The sequence below is a fragment of the Sminthopsis crassicaudata genome, chromosome 2 (assembly GCF_048593235.1).
Source record: "Sminthopsis crassicaudata isolate SCR6 chromosome 2, ASM4859323v1, whole genome shotgun sequence".
Classification (NCBI taxonomy): Eukaryota; Metazoa; Chordata; class Mammalia; order Dasyuromorphia; family Dasyuridae; genus Sminthopsis; species Sminthopsis crassicaudata.
In genome coordinates, this window is record NC_133618.1 from 412324681 (window position 1) to 412342051 (window position 17371).

The 17371-nt window shown below is 32.5% G+C and overlaps 1 protein-coding gene across 1 annotated transcript in view; it reads left to right on the forward strand.

Moving 5' to 3' along the window:
- The window catches only part of GABRG2 (gamma-aminobutyric acid type A receptor subunit gamma2), a 138395-nt gene that overhangs the window by 38047 nt on the left and 82977 nt on the right, over window positions 1-17371 (forward strand). Inside the window, exon 4 of the mRNA XM_074292001.1 lies at window positions 702-922. Within this exon, the coding sequence (XP_074148102.1) occupies window positions 702-922 (221 nt within the window). The remainder of the gene's footprint in view (window positions 1-701; window positions 923-17371) is intronic.

Below are 17371 nucleotides of genomic sequence, written 5' to 3' on the forward strand. Positions count from 1 at the left end.
GATTTTGTGAATATGACAAAATGCCAACTCTATCATGCCCTCTCCATTCCAGACAATCTGTTCTGTTCCAGACAATTAATACTCATATATGGCATAGTCTACATTGATATATGGTACTACCATATCTGTGTTCATAGCTAGCTACTGACAAAAACAAGAATATAACTTCTCCTTTGATATTCCAAATCCAGACACAGATATCCATATTATCTCCCAACTTTTTAAAATAACTTCTATAATGTTGGACTACATGTAATCCAAGAAAAATATAGGACATTGTTGAGAAAGCATCTTTTCAGTTGGTCACATTTTGAGAAAATTGGGTAGCTCATGCAATTCTCAACTTATTTGAAAGAGAATGTAAGTGGATTAAATGATGAAACTCTTATTCTAAGGAGAATTCTGATCTTTGATTAACACCATAGCATATGAAATTGGCTGACTCACATTAGTGAGTCTTGTGAAATAATTAATTTACTAATGTCCCTTTGTAGTAAAAGGCTTTTATTGATTTTGGAGAATATATCTTTGATGTTCTAGGTCATAATGCAAATTCTCATTGCAGTTTAAATTGGTTAACAGGGCAACAAAAAATTAATTTATCGTCCTTCCAAATTTATAAGCTGGATGAAAGATGATGTGAAAATATCCTTCTTATTATCTCAAATTGGCTGACTTCATGTTTGTTTTTAAAATAACAGGAGTATACAATTGACATTTTTTTTGCGCAAACCTGGTACGACAGACGCCTGAAATTTAACAGTACAATAAAGGTCCTCAGGCTCAATAGCAACATGGTTGGGAAGATTTGGATCCCAGACACGTTTTTCCGGAACTCCAAAAAAGCTGATGCCCACTGGATCACAACACCCAATCGCATGCTCAGAATATGGAATGATGGCCGTGTACTATACACACTCAGGTGCTTTTTTGTTTCTTTCTCTTAAAATTGAATGACATTAAGGAAAATAGGAGAGAATATTATTCTCAGTATTTAAATGAACAATGGAAATTTTCAGCACATTTTAAGTAGATACCAAAACATTCTAATCTTGTAAAATGACTTCTACTATCCCCCATCCAATTTTGACAAGTTCTTGTAGATATCCAAATATGAAGGGAATCTTCACAAGACTCTTAATTCATATTAAATATAATATATCTAATAATATATCAAATAAATAATAATAATAATAAATAAGATATTTTGTAATTTATTTATTGTTGCTTTTTGCAATTAATACCACATGTAACCTTCTATACTCATTATTTTATACTGAGTTCCACTAAATGAGAGATAGGAAAGTATATACTGAATAGGTCATCTCTAAGATTGCTAAATACTTGATGTGCTTTAAAATGTCTTGGTTTCAATGGAAACTATTACTACAGAGATGTTCTTGAATACTGAAGTATCCTTCTAACCTTGATTGTCTCTAAATGACTAACATGGCTAAATGTATTGAGACATTATTTGCACAGAATTGTTTCTTCTCATTCTGCTCATTTCACTTTGAATCAGTCATGCAAGTCTTTACAGATTTTGAGCACATTCTGCTCATTATTTCTTATATAACAACCACAATAGTATTCTACCTTAATTATATAGAACAAATTCTTAAGCCATTCTATAAATGATGGGCATCCCCTCAATTTCCAATTGTTTGCCACCACTAAAAGAAGTGTTATAAATGTTTTGTAAATATAGATTCTTTACCTTTTTAAAAAAGATCTCTTTGATTTATATGACTAATAATGGTATTAGTTGGTCCAAAAATATACAAGATTTTATATCCCTTTGGGAATAATTTCTGATTGTTCTCTGGAATTGTTGAATTAGTTGTAAAATTTCACCAACAGAGTATTAGTATTTTGATTTTCCCATGTTCCCTCCAACATTAACCAATTTTCCTTACTGACATATTTGCCAATCTGAGAACTGTGAGGTAATAGCTCAGATTTGTTTTAATTTCCATTTCTCTAATTATTAGTAATTTAGAGTATTTTATATGACAATAGATAATTTTATCTGAAAACTGCCTGTTTATATCTTTAGCCATCCATCAATTGAAGAATGACTTTTATTTCTATAAATTTGACTCTCTTTTCTATATGTTTGAGAAAAAAAAATCTGTAAATTTTATGTGATTTTTTTTCCATAGGGAGTTTTCATTTTGTCAACTTCTTTGAGTAGGTAGTCATGGAATTCTGTTAATTTCTATTTAACCATCTGGTTCTAGAAAAACAGGGAAGTTTTCCTTGGTAATTACTTAAAAGGTGATGTTTAAGCTCTCTTTTGATCATGAATTTCAGGTAATTCAATAATTTTAAAATTATCTCTCCTGAACTTTCCAGATCAATTGCTTTTCGAATGAGAAATTTCATGTTGTTTTCCATTTTACAAAAAAAAAAAAAAAAAAAAAAAAAACTTGATTTTGTTTGGCTATTTCTTGATGTCTCAAAGTCATTAGCTTTCACTTGCCCAACTCTAACTTGCAAGAAATTCTTTTCCACACTGAAGTTTTGTACATTTTTTGCCATTTGTCCCATTCTACTTTTAAGTAGAATTCATTTAATCATACTCTTCAAGGATTTTTATATCTTTTTACATTTGGTCAATTCTGTTTTTTAAGATATTTTTTCATTGGATTTTTGTGCCTCTTTTACCATTTGCCCTAGTCTGTTTTTTTTTTTCTTTTTTACTTGATAATATTTACATTTTTTCTCAATTACATCTAAAATAATTTCCAACAATCATCTTTTTAAGATTCAGTAACATTTTTTTCATCCTCCCATTACCTCCCCCTATTCAAGAGCACAAGCAATTTGATATGTTAAGAATTTACAATCATCTTAAACATATATTCACATTAGTTAAAAAGTAAAACAAGACAGAACAAAAGGAAAAACCATGAGCAAGAAAAAAATTAAAAAATTAAATAATATGCTTTGGCCTGCTTTTAGAACATATATACATACATATATATATATATATGTATATGCATATATATATGTATATGTATATATATATATATGTATATATGTGTATATATATATATATATACATATATATATATATATATATATATATATATATATATATATATATATATATATATATATATATTTCTGTCTCTACATGTAATCAGTATTTTCCATTATAAGTTCCCTGAAATTGTCTTAGTTCATTGTGTTGCTGAGAAGAATTACGACTACCATAGCTGATCATTATACACTGATACTCTTACTATTTAGCGTTCTCCCAGTTCTTCTCACTTCACTCAACACGAATTCATCTAAGTTTTTCCATGTATGTTTCAAGTTTTTACTGTATATCATTTCTTATAGAACAATGGGATACTCTGACATTCACATATCACAACTTAAGCCTTTCCACAATGATGTGCATTCTTCTAAAATTTCATTTATTTGTTACCACAAAAAGAGTTACAAATATTTTTATATATGTGGCTCCTTTTACCTCTTTTGTGATCTTTGGAATACATTAATGATATTTCTGGCTCAAAAGTCATACAAAATTTTATAGCACTTTCTGGATAATTGCTCTCTAGAACTGTTGAATCACCTCTACTAACAGTATATTAATGTTCTAATTGTCCCACATCATCTCCAAAATTCATAATTATATTTTGCTGTTATCTTAGCTAATTTGACAGACATGAGATAGTACCTCAAAGTTGTTTTAATTTCCATTCCTCTCATCAATAATTACTTTGAACATTATTTTCATGTGACTTCAGATTTATTTATTTTTCTCATAACTGTCTGTTTATATCCTTTGAGCATTTATCAATGGAGGAATGACATTTATTCTTATTCATTTGATTCTGTTCGCTGCATATTTTAGAAATGAGGCTTTTATCAGAAACTTTGAATGTAAAACAAATATTTCCCAGGTTTCTACTTTCCTTCTAATGCTTTCTTGTATTAATTTTGGTTGTACAAAAAACCTTGATTTAATGTAACCAAATTATGTATTTTGCCTTTCATAATGTTCTCTATATTATTTTGTGATGAATTCTTCCATTCTCCATAGATCCAATAAGTGAACTATTCCTTGCTCTACTAATTTTTTTACATTATCATCTTTTGTGTCTATCACTCCCCCATTTTGACCTTATCTTAGTATAGGGCATGGGATGTGAAACTATGCTTAACTTCTATTATACTGTTTACCAATTTTCAGTTTTTGTAAAATACTGCATTCTTATCTAAGAATCTGGACTCTTTGGGTTTATCAAACAGTGGCTTACTAGTCATTTGCTTCTGTGTCTTTCATACCTAAACTATTCCACTGCTTCATCAATTTATTTCTTGGTCAGTAAAAAATAATTTTTCTGTTAGTACTTTATAATATAGTTGAATTAGGAGCTATTTTTCACAACTGTATTCCAATAAATCAGATAATCTAAGTGAAATGGAGGAATACTTACAAAAATATAGATTTCCAAGATAAAAAGAGGAGGGAATAAATTACTTAAATAGTCCTAGATTAGAAAAAGAAATCAAACAAGCTATTAATCAACTCCCTAAGAAAAAATCTCCAGGGCCAGATGGACTTACAAGTGAATTCAAGCAAACATTTAAGGTACAATTAATTCAAATTCTATGCAGACTCTCCGGAAAAATAGAGAAAGAAGTCCTACCAAAATCTTTTTATGACACAGATATGGTGTTGATAGATAAACTAGGTAGGGTCAAAATAGAGAAAGGAAATTATACACTAATTTCCTTAATGAATGTTGATGCAAAAATCTTAAGTAAAATATTAGCAAAAATATTATAGCAGGTTATCACTAGGACAATGCACAATGACTAAGGAGGATTTATACAAGGAGGACAGGGTTGGTTCAATGTTAGGAAAACTATTACATAATGGACTATGTAATTAACCAAACTAACAGAAACCATATGATTATCTCAATAAATGAAGAAAAAAATTGACAAAACCCAATACCCATTTCTATTCAAAAAACAGTAAAGAACATAGGAATAAATGTAGTTTTCCTTAAGATGATGATAGCATCTATCTAAAACCATAAACAAACATCATATGTAATTGAGATAAACTAAAACCATTCCCAATAAGATCATGGGTGAAACAAGGTTGCACATTATTACAATTACTATTCAACACTGCATTAGAAATGTTAGGTTTTGCAATAAGATAAGAAAAAGAAATTAAAAGAATTAGATTAGGTCATGAGGAAACCAGATTATCACTCTTTGCAGATGATATGATGGTATGATTAGAGAATCCAAGAGAAACAACTAAAAATCTACTAGAAACAATTCACAAATTCAGCAAAGTTGAAGGATACAAAATAAATCCACAAAATCATCATCATTTCTAGGTTACCAACAAAATCTAGCAGCAAGAGTTACAAAGAGAAATTTCATTTAAATAACTGTACATTATATAAAATATTTGGGAGTCTACCTGCCAAGAAAAAATCAGGAACTATATGAATACTATAAGACCGTTTCTACATAAATAATGGCAGAACTAAACAACTGGAAAATTTTCCAGTACTCTTGGGGAGTCTGTCCTAATAATAATAAAAATGACAATTCTACCTAAATTAATCTACTTATTCAGTGTCATTACAGTAAAACTGCCAAGATACTACTTAACAGAGCTAGAAAAAAAATTAAAAAGTTCATCTGGAAGAACAAAAGGTCAAGAATTTTAATGGGATTAACGGGGGAAAAAAGGCAAATGTAGATTGCCAGTTATAATAGATCTAAAACTGTTCATCAAAATCAGTTAGTACTGGCTAAGAAATAGAGTAGTTGATGAATGAAATAGGTGAGGTTCATAAGGCATAATAGTCAGTGACTATAGTAATCTAGTGTTTGATAAACCCAAAGACCCCAGATTCTTGGCTTGGATAAAAAGTCATTATTTTACAATAATTGCTGGGAAAATTAGAAAATGGTATGGCAGAAAATAAATAATGACCAATACTTAACACCCTATATTAAGATAAGGTTGAAATGATTTACACATAAAGAGTGATACTATAAATAAATTAGAAGAACAAGATCTGCCTCTCAGATCTGTGCACAAGGAAGAAATTCATGGCCATAGAAGAACTAAAGAATAGTATGAAATACAAAATGGATAATTTTAATTATGTTACATTAGATAGTTTTTGTGCAAACAAAACCAATGAAGAGAAGATTAGAAGGGAAACAGGAAACTGGGGAAAAATTATATCTAAGCGTTCAGATAAAGACCTCATTTCTTTTTTTATCTTTTTATGGGAGTATTTTTCGTTTAAAAACATATTAAAGGATAATTTTTCAACACTGATCCTTGAAAAACATTGTGTTTCAAATTTCCTCTCTGCCCTCCACCCAAACCCTCCTCTAAATGGCATGTACTTCAATATATGTTGAACATGGTAAAATATGTTAAATCCAGTATAGGCATCAGATCAAAACATTTAAAAATGAGAAAGAAAATAAAATTCAAGCAAACCACAACGAAATGAGTGAAAATGCTATATTGTGATTCACCTTCAGTTACCAGTCCTCTCTCTGCGTGTAGATGGCTCTCATAATCATAAGATCATTGGAACTGGCCTGAATCATCTCATTGTTGTAAAGAGTCAGTCACATCATATAACCAACCTTGTTGTTGCTGTTTACAATCTTCTCCTATACCAGCTCATTTCATTCAGTTCATGTAAGTCTCTCTAGGCCTCTCTGAAGTCATCCTGTTGATCATTTCTTATAGAACAATAATATTCCATAACATAGATAAACCATAACTTATTCATTCTCCAGATGAGGAGCATCCACTCCGTTTCCAGTTTCTTGACACTACATAAGGGTTTCCACAAACATTTTTGCACATGGAGGTCCCTTTCCCTCCTTTAAGGAATCTTTGGGATATAAGTCCTGTAGTAACATTGCTGGGTCAAAGGGTATGTGCACCGTTTGATAACCCTTTGGGCATAGTTCCAAATTGCTCTCCAGAATGGTAGGATCCTTTCACAATTCCACCAAAAATGTAATAATGTTCCAGTTTTCCTACATTCCCTCCAACATTTGTCATTATCTTTTGCTGTCATCTTAGCCAATCTGAGACATGTGTAGTTGTATCTCACTTTTTTCTTAATTTTCATTTCTCTAATCAATAGTGAGTTAGAGCACCTTTTCATATGACTAGAAAGAATTTCTATTTTTTCATCTGAAAATTGTCTGTTCATATGCTTTAACCATATATCAACTGGAGAATGGCTTGAATTCTCATAAATTTGAGTCAATTCTCTATATATTTTAGAAATGAGGTTCAAGCCATTCTCCAGTTGTTGATAAATAGTCAAAGGATATGAACATATAATTTTCAGATAAAAAAATTAAAACAATTTATAGTCATGTAAAATGCTTTATATCACTATTGATCACAAAAATGCAAATTAAAACAACTCTGAGTTACCACTAGACATTTCTAAGTTTGGTTAAGATGACAAAAGAAGAGAATGATAAATGTTAGAGGGGATGTGGCAAAAGTAGAACACATACAGTATTAGTGAAGTTGTAAACTGATCCTACCATTCTGGAGAACAATTTGGAGCTATGCCCAAAGGCCTATCAATATATGCATATTCTTTGATCCAGCTCTGTCTTTACTGGACTTATACCCAAAGGGATCATAAAGACAGAAAAGGGACCTACATGTGCAAAAATGTTAGTAGAAGTCCTTTTTGTAGTGGCAAAAGTCTAGAAACTGAATGGATGCCCATCATTTGCAGAATGGATAAGTTATGTTTTATGAATGTTATGCGATATTATTGTTCTATCAGAAATGATCAGTAGGATGATGTTAGAGAGGTGTGAAGAGACTTACATGAACTAATGATAAAAATGAGCAGAATCAGGAGAATGCTGTACACAGCAACAAGATTATATGATGATCAGTTCTGATCTTTTTAACAATGAGGTGATTCTGGCCAATTCTAATAGACTTGCAATGGAGAGAGCCATCTGCCTGCAGAAATAGGACTGTGGGAACAGAATGTGGATCACAACATAATTTTTTTTCACTTTTTTGTTGTTCCCTTGCTTATTTTTTCTCATTTTTGTTGTTCCCTTGCTTATTTTTTTCTTTTTTTTCCCTTTTTGATCTGATTTTTCTTGTGCAGCATGATAAATGTGGAAATACATATAAAAGAATTGTACATGTTTAACATATATTTGATCACTTGCTATCTAGGGAAGAGAGTTGGGGAAAGGATGCAGAAAAATTTGGAACATATGGTTTTGTAAGGATGAATGTTGAAAACTATCTTTGTGTATATTTTGAAAATTAAAAGCTATTATATGTATATATATATGTGTATATTATACATAAATATATTGAGGTTTTGTATAGCTAGTCTGCCTTCCTTTGCATTTTTTTCATTAATTTCCTTAATATTCTTTTATCTTTTGTTCTATCATCTATATTTAATAATTATTTTTTTCAAACTCTGTAAAATATTATTTTAGTTCAATTTTCATGGTACTGAATACATAAATTAGTTAGGTAGAATTGTAATCTTTATTATATTACCTCTGGCTACCTATGAGCAATTGATATTTTCCCAATTGTTTAGATATGAATTTTTTAGTGTCAAAAGTCTTCATAGATTTCCTGAATTTGTCTTGGTAAACAGACACCAAAATATTTTTTATTGTCCAAATGTTTGAAATGGAATTTCTCTTTCTATCTCTAGTTAATGGCCTTTGATGATTGATATAGCTTTATTTTATATCCTGCAACTTTGCTAAAGTTAACTGCTTTAAATTGGTTTCCCCAAAATATTCTCTAAGTTTAGCATCATATCATCTGCAAAGAATGATTGTTTATTTTTCCCTCATTGCCTATTTTAATTCTTTCAATTTCTTTTTCTTCTCCTAATGGAAAAGATTACATTTCCAGGACAATGTTAAACATTACTGGTAATAAGGGCATCTTTGTCTCAATCCTGATCTCATTGGGAAAGTTTCTAATTTACCCCCATTACAGATAATGCCTTCTGATGGTTTTAGGCAGATACTGCTTACCACTGTAAGGAAGAATCCATTGATTCCTATTTTCTCTATTTTTTTAAAAATATGAATGAGTGCTATATTTTGTCAAAAGTGTTTTTTTCTGCATCTACTGATATAATCATAAGATTTCTATTTGTTATTGATGTCCTGAATTATCCTGATAATTTCCCTGATTTTGAATCATCTTTGCATTCCTAGTATAAATCCCATTTGGTCATAATTTATTATTTTGATGATAAATTGCTAATATCTCTTTGGTGATATTTCATCTAAAATGTTTGCATGAATATTCATGAGGTAATTTTTTTCAGGCTCTATGACATTTCTTTCTTTGCTTTGATTCTTCCTGATTTGTCATAAAATGAATTTGGTATTAAAATTAATTGTTCTTTATCCAGTTTGATAGAATTCCCTTGTATATTCCTCTGACCATGAATATTTTTTCTTAGTGAGTTCATGGATGAATTGCTCAACTTCCTTTTTCAACAAGAAATTACTATGTTTTTCTTTCAATTTCCTCTTCTGCTAATCTGGGCATCCATTTCATTTAAACTATCAGATTTACAGGCAAATAGTTGGGCAAAATAGCTACCAATTATTGCTTCAATTTCTACTTTATTGGTAGTGAATTCACCCTTTTTCATTTTAGATATTGATTTTTTTCTTTCTTTTTTTCCTAATCAAATTAAATGGTTGTTCTAATATATTATTTTTTCATTAAAAGCAGTTCTTAATTTTACTTATTAGTTCCATAGTTTTCCTATTTCCAAGTTTTTTTTTTTACTATCTCCTTTGATTTTTTTCAGAATTTCAAAATTGGTATTTAATTGGATATTCTTAATTTGTTCTTGTTCTAGCTTTTGTAATTGCATGCCTAATCCATGGTTCTTCTCTTTCTCTAGAGATGTAAACTTTTCCCCCTAAAAACAGTTTTGGCTGCATCCCAAAAGTTTTGTTAAATTGTCTCATTATTGTCATTCTTTCAGACGAAGTTATTGTTTCTGTGATTTGTTGTTTGACCAACTCATTCTTTAGGATTAGATTAGTTAGTTTTCAGTTGATCGTTCTGTAGCTCTTTATTACACACAATTTTTATTGTGTTATAATCTGAGAAAATTAATTTATTACTTCTGCCTTCCTGCATTTGATTATGAGGTTTTTATGCCCTGGTTCATATTCATTTCTTTATGTACAAGCAATATACCGCTGTAAAAAGAGACATATTTTTCTATCCCCATTCAGTTTTCCCCAGAATTCTATCATATGTAGCTTTTGTAAAATTCAAATTAACATTTTAACTTCTTATTTTCTGGTTAGTTTTATCTAATGCTGAGAAGTTAAGTTGAGATTCCCCACTTGTCTAGTTTTGCTGTCTATTTCTTCTTGCAGCTATTAACTTCTCTAAGAATTTGGATGTTATACTTCTTGGCATGTATGTGTGTGTGTATGTGTGGGTGCACATGTGTGCATATTTTATTACTTTATATTCTATTGTGCCATTTAGAAAGATGTTGTTTCCTTCCTTATCTCTCTTATTAGATCTATTTTTGCTTTTGCTTTGAGATCAGAATTGCTACGCCTGCAATTTTTTTTACCTTTCCTCTTTGCTTCAAATATGTTTTTGTAAACAAGATATTGTAGAGTTCTGGTTTTTAATCTACTCTTCTAACTGCTTCCATTTTATAGAAGAGCTCATTTCATTCACATTCACAGTTATGGTTACTAACTGTGTATGTCCCTCCATCATATCATCCCTCATTAAGACTTTTCTATCTCCTTTTGCTCTTTCCTCACCAATACAGTATTTCTGATCACACCACCTTCCTCAATTTGCCCTCCCTTCTATGAATCCCCCTTTTCATTTCCTTCCTATTTCTGCTTGCCTTCTGTCAATATCTACCTTTTTTCTTTCCCCTATTCCCTCCTACTTTCCTTAGGATAAGATAGATATGTATTTCCAACTGAGTGTATATGTTATTCCTTTTTCAGCCAAATCTGATGAGAGTGAGGTTCAAACAGTAATCATCCTTTTCCTTTTTTTCCTCTAGGTCTTTTGCTCCTCTTCATATGATGCGATTTACTGTATTCTCCTTCTTGCTTTCCAATTCTCCCAATATAACCCCCTTTTTAACCCCTAATTGTTTTTGTATTATCATATCAAAATCAAATGTACTCATATTGTCTGAAAATATATGAATACATATATATATATATATATATATATATACACAAACACACACACATATTACTTCTAATTGTTCTAATACAGATGCAGTTCTCAAGGGATACAAATATCATCTTCCTATATAAAGATGCAAATAGTTTAATCTTATTAAATAATGAATATTTTTTTCTTTCCTATTTGTATTTTTATGCTTCTCTTGAGTCTTGAGCTCTTGATCTTTAAATTTGAAGATGAAAATGAAGATCAAATTTTCTGCTCAGTTCTGGTCTTTTTATCAAGAAAATTGTCCTGTCTTTACCATCCATCTTTTTTCCCTGAAAGATTATATTCACTTCTGTTAGGTTGTTAATTCTTGGTTGTAATCCCAGTTCCTTTGACTTTCATAATATTATATTCCAAGCCCACTTATCTTTTAATGTAAAAGCTGCTAAATTCTGTGTAATCCTGTTTGTGGCTTCTTCATATTTGATTTGTGTCTTTCTGACTCCTTGCTGCATGTTTGCCTCTGCTTGAGGATTCTGGAATCTGGCTACAATATTCGTTTGGTTTTCCTTTGGGGATCTATTTCAGCAGGTGATCAGTGTATTCTTTCAAGGACTATGTTACCTTCTGGTTCTAGAATAGCAGGGAAGTTTTCCCTGATAATGAAGATACTCTTTTTTTTTTTAATTTTTTTTATTATATATATATATATATATATATATATATATATATATATATATATATATATATATATATATTTTTTTTTATAATATTATCCCTTGTATTCATTTTTCCAAATTACCCCCCCTCCCTCCACTCCCTCCCCCCGATGACAGGCAATCCCATACATTTTACATGTGTTACAATATAGTCTAGGTACAATACATGTGTGTGAATATCATTTTCTTGTTGCACAATAAACATTAGAATCCGGAGGTACATGCAACCTGGGCAGACAGATATTAGTGCTAACAATTTACATTCACTTCCCAGTGTTTCTTCTCTGGGCGTAGCTACCTCTGTCCATCACTGATCAACTGGAAGTGAGTTGGATCTTCTTTATGTTGAAGATTTCCACTTCCATCAGAATACATCCTCATACAGTATTGTTGTTGCAGTGTACAATGATCTTCTGGTTCTGCTCATTTCACTCAGCATCAGTTGATTTAAGTCTCTCCAGGCCTCTCTGTATTCCTCCTGCTGGTCATTTCTTACAGAGCAACAACATTCCATAACCTTCATATACCACAATTTACCCAACCATTCTCCAACTGATGGACATCCATTCATCTTCCAGTTTCCAGCTACAACAAAAAGAGCTGCCACAAACATTTTGGCACATATATGTCTCTTTCCGCTCTTTAGTATTTCTTTGGGATATAATCCCAGTGAAGATACTCTTTTTTGATCGTAGCTTTTAGAAAGTACAATAATTACTTTTTTCTTTCTTTCTTTTTTTTTGAGAGGTAATTGGGGTTAAGTGATTTGCTTGATGAGGAGTAAATGAGGAGGAGTAAATTGTGGTCTAAACAGAGATGGGTCAGTTCCTTTTCTCTCTCTCCTTCCTTCCCCAAAGTAACCAAGGGTGGGTTCAGCAGCAAAGGAATTTGTTACTTAATGCTGTATAGAAACATAGTCTTTATTGATTAGAATGGAAACACTGGAGAGCCAGTGGGCAAAATGGCTGCATGGTACAAGGTCCATTTTTGCAAACAGTAGATTTTTGAGTTCTCTCTTTTATACCAGAGCACAATCATTTAGCCTGAGAGTGGTGTAAATAAGATAAGGATTCTCTTGTTATCTTTTGAGTAGAGACAGAAGTCTCTTCCCCTGCTGTGACATTGGGTCTGTTTGAGCAGATTAGAATGGGGGGCTGTCAAACTCCAACCAGCTCAGATAGCCCAAACTAGTTTGACCACATCAAAGTCCAAGTCTCAAATGGAGTTGGAGATCAAACAAAGAATATCAAGGGGCTACCGCCCTCAACATAACCCCCCTCAAGCAGTTAACTTTTAAATTCTTTTAAGAAAAAAATTTTGGGGCAGAGTCTCTTATTTGAGGAAGATTTTCTCCAAGGATCTTCAGAGTAGCAGGGTCCCCTCTTGTTCCCCCCTCAAGCAAGTCACCTCCACATGCATGTGGGAATAGGGGCGATGAACTCCTCTTTAACTGCTTCAAGCTGGCAAGGGTCGTAGAGATTTGGGGTTCATGCCAGGAGATGAGGTGTGAGGTGTAGGGGATGGCAACAGGGCATCTAAGGTGTGTCCCAGTCAGTTGTCCCGTCAATTTTCTCCAGTCTGAAGTCCAGATGAGAATATAAAACTTGAAGCCTAGAGAAAACAGATCTCAGGAACAGATTAAAAGTGGGGTGTCATCCAGGGTAGAGATGGTGACACCTGGAAATGGGGAAATATCTCAGATCCCTTCTGTGGGCTGTTGGTAAAATGCTAATGTCCCATCTATTAAAGAGAAGTAGGAGAAAATGCTGAGAAAGTCAAAGCTAATCTCCCACACTGTCTTAGAATAACAGCAATGATTACACAGTTTTAACCACTCCCAACCCAAATTTTAACACAATAATAAATAACCCAGACAAGGTTTAAAAGTCATTCATCAACAATTCCTAAAGTCATCCATAGCAGTCCAAAGTTCCCTAAAAGCAGGGTTCAGTCCATTGTCTCTTCTAAAGCTGCTGCAGGCTGAGAAATGGTTGGAGGCTCTCGTTCCATGGGATGGGTCTGCTGTGCTGACCATCAAAGATAATCTAGGTCCCAGAAGCAAGTCAATATTTGTAATTTGACCCAAAATCTAGAACAAAACATAAATCTACCAAATAAAGGTTAGGACAGTCTGTGATATAAAGACTGGTCCACAGGACTGCTGCAAAAATGTGAAGAGGCCAAAATAGATTGGTCAGCAGCTTCCTATGTGAAAAAATGATTAAAAACTTTAAAACAAAACATTAGTATTTTCTAACAGTAGCAGACAGATGACCAGACTAAATGCTTATTTGCCCAAGCATTTAGGATATAATGATTACATATAAAACTGAAAATAGCAAGGTATGACATAAAATCAGTTACAGGAGAAAAACATGCAACAGAACTATAACATGAATGGTTAAAACTCAACTTCCAATCAACTGTCCCATTAACTGCCAGAGGGTGGAGCTTTACAACTCCCCAAAAAGCATTAACTAATTAACTTTAAGTTCAAGAAAATTTTTATCTCCAATAATAGATTCCATTAATCAGATTTCTGATAAATTCTAAATAAACATTTATCATAACCTTATACTGATAACAGTAAGGAATTTGTCTCAATAATTTCACAACTTAAACAATTATCATATTCAAATAGATATTTCATAAGTGAGCATTTTACTTTTAAAATACCCAATACATAATAAAATATCCCAAATTGCATGTTGTCCTTAACAAAAACACTTTCAAAAGGACAAAGAAGAAAAAAAAAAACTATTATTTTTGAGTCTTTTTAAATAATCTCAGAATGACCCAATATAATCTTTAAACTTATATTTTAAACTTATACAAAATGTCCAAATACCACATACAAGAATTCAAGAAGTTCTTAAAATAGCAATTAAACTTTTCACATTTATGATTATATTTCACAAACAATAAACCCATTTTGTATCAAGAAACAAATATCCAATCAATTAACCTAAACTTGATCCAGTCTCTTTATTTTTTTTTTAATTTTAATTTTATTTTATAATTATAACTTTTTTTTGACAGTACATATGCATGGGTAATTTTTTTACAACATTATCCCTTGCACTTACTTCTATTCAGATTTTTTCCCTTCCTCCCCCAACCCCCTCCCCCAGATGGCAGGCAGTCTTATACATGTTAAATGTATTACAGTATATTCTAGATACAATATATGTGTGTAGAACCTAATTTCTTGTTGCACAGGAAGAATTGAATTCAGAAGGTAAAAATAATAGTTTATACTCATTTCCCAGTGTTCCTTTTCTGGATGTAGCTGATTCTGTCCATCATTAATCAATTGGAATTGGATTAGCTCTTCTCTTTGTTGAAGATATCCACTTCCATCAGCATACATCCTCGTACAGTATCATTGTTGAAGTGTATAATGATCTTCTGGTTCTGCTCGTTTCACTTAGCATCAGCTTATTTTGAGGCTTAATTTATCTAATTGGTTGTGAGGGAGTGAGGACGTTCACAGAGTCGTGTGTTTCTTCTCCGCCATCTTGGCTCCGCCCCTCTAAAACCACTATTCTTCCCGGGATTTTGGTTTTAATCTGCCCACGCTTATAAAAGGGAGAATTTCCAGCTTACCTCAGTAAAATTACCTCGAAAGATCGGGCCACCAAATGATGAGGAGTAAATGAGGAGGAGTAAATTGTGGTCTAAACAGAGATGGGTCAGTTCCTTTTCTCTCTCTCCTTCCTTCCCCAAAGTAACCAAGGGTGGTTTCGGCAGCAAAGGAATTTGCTACTTAATGCTGTATAGAAACATAGTCTTTATTGATTAGAATGGAAACACTGGAGAGCCGGTGGGTAAAATGGCTGCATGGTACAAGGTCCATTTTTGCAAACAGTAGATTTTTGAGTTCTCTCTTTTATACCAGAGCACAATCATTCAGCCTGAGAGTGATGTAAATAAGATAAGGATTCTCTTGTTATCTTTTGAGTAGAGACAGAAGTCTCTTCCCCTTCTGTGACATTGGGTCTGTTTGAGCAGATTAGAATGGGGGGCTGTCAAACTCCAACCAGCTCAGATAGCCCAAACCAGTTTGACCACATCAAAGTCCAAGTCCCAAATAGAGTTGGAGATCAAACAAAGAATATCGAGGGGCTACTGCCCTCAATATGATCAGTGACACATAGCTGTTATGTGTTAAGTGTCTGAGGTGCTATTTGAACTCAGATCCTCTCAATGCCAGGGTTAGGACTCTATTCTTTACTGCTAGATGTCCCTACAATAATTCTTAAATCATTAAATGTCCTGAATACATTTTAGATCAGTTTATTCAGTGAAATATTGTACTTGTTTTTGAGGTTTTTTTTCTTCTTTTGATTTTGTTGATTGATTCTTGCTGTCTCATAGACTCATAAGTTTCCACTTACCCATTTCTAACTATTGGAAATTAACTTTCTTCAGTGAACTTTTGCACTTCTTTTTTCCATTTGACCAGTTCTATTTTCTGAGGAATTGAACTCTGCTCCTTTTGTATATTGCCATTGTCTCAAGCTTTTTATGCTGGGTGCCAGGGGCCTGATCACTGACTTTCTATGCTGGAATTTCAGGTGTTATGGCTTACCCATTGTGCTTAGATGGCCCAGCTTAGTCACATGTGTTATTCTGTGGCTCTGGGGCTTGCAATTTGCTTTGTGTGTTGGGGCTAGCAGCCTCATAGCTGCCTGCTATGCCATTAGCCTGTTGAGATAGGATTTGGAGGCTTCAATTTCTGATCTGTGTAGAGACTAAAAACCTTTGTTTGGCTTACCCAGACATTGTCTATGCTTATCTGCTCTCCCCTTTTATCCAATTGAGACAGATCTTGTCTGAAGTCCTCCTAAGTGATCATAAATTGGAAAATTGTTTCAGTCCATCTTTACTTCAAAATGTTTTAGAGAGGCTAGCTTTAATGTTTCCAAGAAAAGCTAGGGAGAATTCAGACACCTTCTGGGGATTATCTCTGCCCTCTTGACTTTGCCTCTCTGTCTAGTTTTTATTTTAAGGTGTTATTTTCTTCAGCATTATTCTGTGCCTCCTATATCAAGCCTTTAGTTCTTTTTTCATGATATTCTTATACCAGTCTTATTTATCTTCCCATTTTTCCTCTACTTCTCATATTTAATTTTTAAAATCTTTTTTTTGAAAAAAGATTTTTCTTGGAGGCTTTGGATAAAGGAATTTCATCATTCTTTTCTCCTGAGTGTGTTTTAATCTTTCTTATTATAGTAACCTTATGTAATAATAATTTTCTTTTGTTGTTTGATCACTTTCCAGCCTGCTTCTTCACTTTTAACACCATACTTCGCAGGTGGAAGGGACACTGTACAAAGCTTCAGAATTTTTGTGAAACTCTTTTCATAGGTAAATATGGAGTTCTGTAAGGTTTTGGTTCCTCCATGGTTGTATGTTC